General features: G+C 38.8%; 1 protein-coding gene across 1 annotated transcript in view; it reads right to left on the bottom strand.

Annotated features, from left to right (window-relative positions):
- LOC148949741 (uncharacterized) overlaps nucleotides 1-5,583 on the bottom strand; it is a 52,720-nt gene extending 47,137 nt beyond the window's left edge. The window contains exon 1 of the mRNA XM_089093703.1: nucleotides 5,454-5,583. Within this exon, the coding sequence (XP_088949829.1) occupies nucleotides 5,454-5,512 (59 nt within the window). The 5' untranslated portion in view covers nucleotides 5,513-5,583. The remainder of the gene's footprint in view (nucleotides 1-5,453) is intronic.
- Nucleotides 5,584-6,000: the final 417 nt, after the last annotated feature.

The raw sequence follows: 6,000 nt of genomic DNA on the forward strand, positions 1-6,000 counted from the left end.
CAATTTCCAATCGAATGAGTCCTTTTTGAATTTTCTACGACAACGCTTTTTATATAAACCTTACATGCCCCCAGGGCAAAACTTACAATCCTTGTCCTAAGGGCTGTGGGGGAGTGTCCTCCTCAATAACATAATTTCTATTTGGAAATCAGCAACGCTGAACAAAATGGCCATCTAAAAGTTTTGATTGGATGTGTTTGGGGGAAAGGTAGGCGAGAGAGGGGGGTTAGTTGCCCTCAAATCACTTTCGACTATTAAAAAGAGCACTAGACCTTTGAATTTCCAACCGAATGAGCCCTTTTTCAAGTTTCTTCGACGAATATTTCAATAAAAACTTATATGCCCACAGGGTATGACTTATAACCCTTCCCCTGAAGACTTCGGGGGGAATATCCTGCTCAAAGGTATAATTTCCTGAATTTTAAACTGCGTGGAACAAAATAGCTATCTCAAAATTTTGATTGGATATGTTTGGGGAAATGGTGGGCGTGGAAGGGGTGTTAGTTTCCTTCCAATTACTTTAGACTATTAAAAAGGGCACTAGCCATTTCAATTTCTAATCAAATGAGCCCTTTTTGAAGTTTCTACAACAACGCGTTCTATAAAAACCTTATATGCACCCAGGACATAACTTACAACCCTTACCCTGAGGGCTTTGAGGGGGTTATCATCCTCAAAAAACTAATTTACAGAACTTAAAACTACGTTGAATAAAATGGCTATCTCAAAATTTTGATTGGATGTGTTTGGGGAAAAGGTGGGCGTGAGAGGGGGGTTAGTTGCCCTCAAATAACTTTCGACCGTTAAAAAGGGACTAGCCCTCTGAATTTCCAATCGAATGAGCCTTTTTTAAGTTTCGACGACAACGCCTTCTATAAAAACCTTATATGCCCCCAGGGCATAACTTACAGCCCTTGCCCTGAAGGCTGTGGGGGAGTGTCCTCCTCAAAAAAAAATTCTATCTGGAAATCAACTACGCTGAACAAAATGGCTATCTCAAAATTTTGATTGGATGTGTGTGGGAGAATAATGGACGTGGGGGGAGGGGCGAGTTGCCCTTTAATAACTTTCGAACTTCAAAAAGGGCCCTATCCATTTGATTTTCCAACCCAATAAGGCTGTTTTGAAGTTTCTACAACAACGCTTTTTATTAAAAACTCATACGCCCCCAGGGCATAACTTAAAACCCTTCCCCTGAAGGCTGTGGGAAAGTATCCTCCTTAAAAACATAATTTATATTTGGAAATCAACTACGCTAAACAAAATTGCTATCTCAAAATTTTTATTGGATGTATTTCGGGAAAGTATTGGTGTGGCAGGGATGTTTGTTTCCTTCAAATCATTTTCGACTATTGAAAAGGGTAAACTCCATTTTAGTTCCCTATTGAATGTGCCTAATTGGCAGTCTTTACGACAGACTCTTCGATACGGTGTACCCTACTCTAAATAAAAAAAAATAATAAATGATATATTGTGCCAACATCGTTCTTATATGCCCTCAGGACATAACTTAAAACCCTTGCCCCGAGGGTTGTGGGGGGTGTCCTCCTCAAAAACATATTTTCTATATGGAAATCACTTACGCTGAACAAAATGGCTATCTCAAAATTTTGACTGGATGTGTAGTCCTTTGAATTTCCAATCGAATGAGCCTTTTTTGAAGTTTCTACGACAACACTTTGTATAAAAACCTTATATGCCCTCAGGGCATAACTTACAACCCTTGCCCTGAAGGCTGTGGGGGAGTTTCCTCCTCAAAAACCTATTTTTTATCTGGAAATCAACTACGCTGAACAAAATGGCTATCTCGAAATTTTGATCGGATGTGTTCGGGGGAATGATGGGCGTGGCGGGGGGGCTAGTTGCCCTCCAATCACTTTCGACTATTAAAAAGGGCACAAGCCACTCCAATGTCCAATTGAATGAGCCCTTTTCGAAGTTTCTACGACAACTTCTTCGATACGAAGTGCCCTGCTCTAAAGGAAAAAAATAATAAATAATACACTGTAGCAACATCGTTCTTATATGCCCTCAGAGCATAACTTAAAACCCTTTCCCCGAGGGTTGTGGGGGGTGTCCTCCTCAAAAACATTTTCTATTCGTAAATCAACTACGCTGAACAAAATAGCTATCTCAAAATTTTGATTGGATGTGTTTGGGGGAATGATGGGCATCGGGGGGGGGGGGGGGTCTAGTTGCCCTCCAATCACTTTCAACTATTAAAAGGGCACTAGCCACTCCAATTTCCAATCGAATGAGCCCTTTTCGAAGTTTCTACGACAACTCCTTCGATACGAAGTGCTCGGGTATGGAGAAAAAGAAATATAATACATTGTGCCCACATCGTTCTTTATTGAGACAGCGCTATCGCGCTGTCTATGAAAGTGTGAATTGTGAAAGTGTTGAATTGAAGTTATCAAGTTTGGTTAGGTTAGGTTAGGAAAGTGAACGAGCAGAAATTAACATGAGTAGGGCTCAAAACCCCTATGCCTTCCCAAGGCCAAAACATAATTTGCACTTTACTGAAAAAATACAAGGAGGACCCCCTCCCCTCCAAGATTTTTTCTGGTGCCTTCGTTCCTTGTTTTTTCTGTTTTTAATTCTTTTTCAAAAACAACTTTGTCAATTTGGTCAATTATTGGCGCTTTTGTTACATTGCCCCCCCCCAAGGTTTTGCATATTGGTGCCCTTGTCACATTGCCTTCCCCCCTACCCAAAGATTTTTTTCTAGATCTACCCCTGCCCTCTTTCCTATTGGTGCCCTGGTCTTTCAGCTGGTTCAACCTGTTGGTCTTAAAATATCATAAAGCAAAATAATGGATTTGAATCCTTTTGCGGACATAGCAACTCTGCTCCCAGACCCTCTTAACAACGTTCCTGATCTTACAAATATTCAGTTCTAAGGTGGTCTTAACGAGCTATAAACAAAAGAAGGGAATCGAATTTAGTTGTTTGCGTGTCATGTTACTTTTTTGGACTTGGTCTACTTTAACGCTCGGTCATCAAGAGTGTTGTCCCCTGTGTCTTTAGTCCAAGGTAACGGCGTCCCCAATATTCGTTTGGAGGGATTTAGTCTGAACCAGTGATGGTTCGTTTACACATTGCGGAAATCCATGCGGAAATCCGTCCGTTTCCGTTCGAACTATGGCTAAAATAACGCTGCGTTTTAAGGCAAAGATTTCAAATTATTGCAACAGCGTGACCTATGTTCTTACCCTCTTCTGAAAGCTGTTGAGCAACAGAGAGCCAAATGACACCGTTTTTCTTAGTTTTCTTAAAGCCTGGGTGCGCAAGATCATACAAGCTGGGGTAGCCTTGCACCAAAGTTATGAGATCGTGTAGTTTTTGATAATCCATGCTCATGATTTTATTCATTTAAAAACCTTGTCAAGATTCCGGCATGATTTGACCAAAACGTTGCGGAAAGCTAGAGATGTTTTCTAGCACGAAAACGGGCGGAATTTCCGCACGGATTGCTAAATCCGCATGAATTTCCGCAATGTGTAAACGAACCATGAGCATGGATAACTTGCAATAGTGGAAACTGGCGCTAGTATCGACAGATAAAACTATCATTGTCATCTAGCGTATGGTGACACTTGGCATTTTTCATGTTCTGTAATCATTTTTCAGAACTGACGTCCAGATACTTATTGCTACCCCAATTTTACCAATTACACTAATTAAATTAGTTATTCTTATTATTACACTGAAAAAAAAAACAAATGTCGCCATGGCTTTGGTAGTTTTTTGGTAAACATTAGTGCCAGCTTCCACTCTTATAAATTATCAATACTCTTTGGTCTAACTAAAATTTCTCTAAAAGAATCTGGCTCGCAAGCCAGAAATCAGGTAAGAAAAAAGCATATACCATGAAACTCTCTATTTACTGCTCTTCGCAAATCGCAATATGATAACCACTCCGGTCGCAATTGCATCCCATATACCCACCCACCCCCCTCAAACGGGGCTAGATGTAGCTCCAGGCTATGTAAAACACTTTGCCGAATTTTTGGGTTTGTCATTATTTTTCATGCTTATTTCTCATCAACAGTTAGTTCATAATGCCAAATAAAGTCAATTTGGAAGAAACAAATAACAAAAACGGCAAACATTTTTTATAGTCTAGGGCTAGATCCGATCATTTAGGAAAGGGCTGGTACGCAACTGTAACCGCAATAACAGTTATAACTGGAAATAACACTGAATGGGGATTGAACGGTATATTTCTTTTTTTTTGGTAAATTTTCTGATTAATGCATTAATGAGATAGCTAAGAAATAGACATACCATTAGAATAATGATTTCATCCTGAATCAAAATATAACATTCATTTGCGTCGGAAATGAACTTTACCCCCACACCCCAGTGGCGGATCCCAAGGGCGAGGGGGCGCGCGCCCCCTAGCGTAGTCTAAAGTAGCCTGAAGATATATAGCCTGAATTGTATATATGCGATGAATTTTCCATTATTTTGACAAACTGTTAAAGTTTATCACACTCCTACCCCCTCTGATGTGCAAACATATAGCCTGAAATGTATATTAGTGATGAACTTTCTATTATTTTTACAAACTGTTAAATAAATTTGAAGAAAAGAGTGACTTAGTAATTCAACGGATATATACAACTCAAGGTGTATATTTGCACATTGGAGGGGGGGGGTAAAGTTCATTTCCAACTTAAATGAATATTATATTTGGATTCAAGATGAAATATATGATTCTAAAAGTATGTCTATATCTTAGGTATCTCATCGTTGAATTAATCGGAAAATTTACCCTTTTCTATCTGATGAAAAGTCTTCTAAGTAACATTAACAATAATACCTCTCTCTTGATACATTCCTAGCCTCAGGCCAGCAAGTGAGAAAGTAATTCAGTATGTGAGCACAAGAAACGTGGGTAAATATTTACCAAATCATATTATTGAGTTATGACTAAAGTGAATATACCACTCGATGCCTTTTTTATGCTCTTTACGAATATAATAATAATTTTTGAATTTTAGCCCCCATCCCTATATATACCAATTCAGGGTATATATTTGCACATTAGGGGGTTGGGAGGAAAGTTTAAACTTACCTCTCATTTACATCAGAAATAAAATTACCCCTACCCCCCTAATGTGGAAATATATACCCTGAATTGGTATATATAGGGATGGGGCCTAAAACTGATTTCCGACAAAAATGATTATTATATTCGTAAAGAGCATAAAAAAGGGCATCGAGTGCTATATTCACTTTAGTCATAGCTCAATAATATGATTTGGTAAATATTTACCAAAATGTGAAGCCTTTGATAAAGTGTTTCAGTTTCAATTTTGGGATTTCAATTTTATAAGTTGTATTTAAAGTTTTCGAATTATTTTGATTCTCTAAGCGACGCCTATCTAATAGACATAGATTATATGAAATAGGCTTCGCGACGGTAATAAAAAACGCAATCTTACTGCTTCGGCCTACTCCAAAAACATGTGTGAAGTCGGTTGAAGATAATAGAATGTTTCATAGTTATAGAATGAAATAGAATAAAACACTAGCCTAGAATCTTGAATTTTGTCCGTTGCAACATATGTGTCGGCACAAAGCCAACCAGAGCCCGGACTGGTTTTTTAAGTGACAGATAAACAAAATGGCCAAGCGTTACGTCCCTTGTTAGTAAATTAACATGACTCAGGTTTGTATTCAAAGGCCAATTTAAGTATAGTAGTACTTGGTTGTAACCATAGACTTATAAATAGTATGGATTTTTTTTGGCACGAAAAGGGGGGCCAATGTGATGTCTTTTGTCAGGCATTAGCCTTACACTTGCTTTTGAGGATTTTCGTAGGAAGTTTTGGGGGGCAGTGGGTCTTTTAGGGGGTAAATAACCCCCGGTTCTATCCCATTATCAGGGCCTCTCGGCTTAATCACTATACACTGACAATGATAAAACCCGTTTTGTGACGTCTTAACTGTTGTAGATCAGGCAATGATAGCAAGGTTTTCATTGCTTAT

The sequence above is a fragment of the Artemia sp. Qi Xiang Cuo genome, chromosome 8 (genome assembly GCF_049724085.1).
Source record: "Artemia sp. Qi Xiang Cuo chromosome 8, ASM4972408v1, whole genome shotgun sequence".
Classification (NCBI taxonomy): domain Eukaryota; kingdom Metazoa; phylum Arthropoda; class Branchiopoda; order Anostraca; family Artemiidae; genus Artemia; species Artemia sp. Qi Xiang Cuo.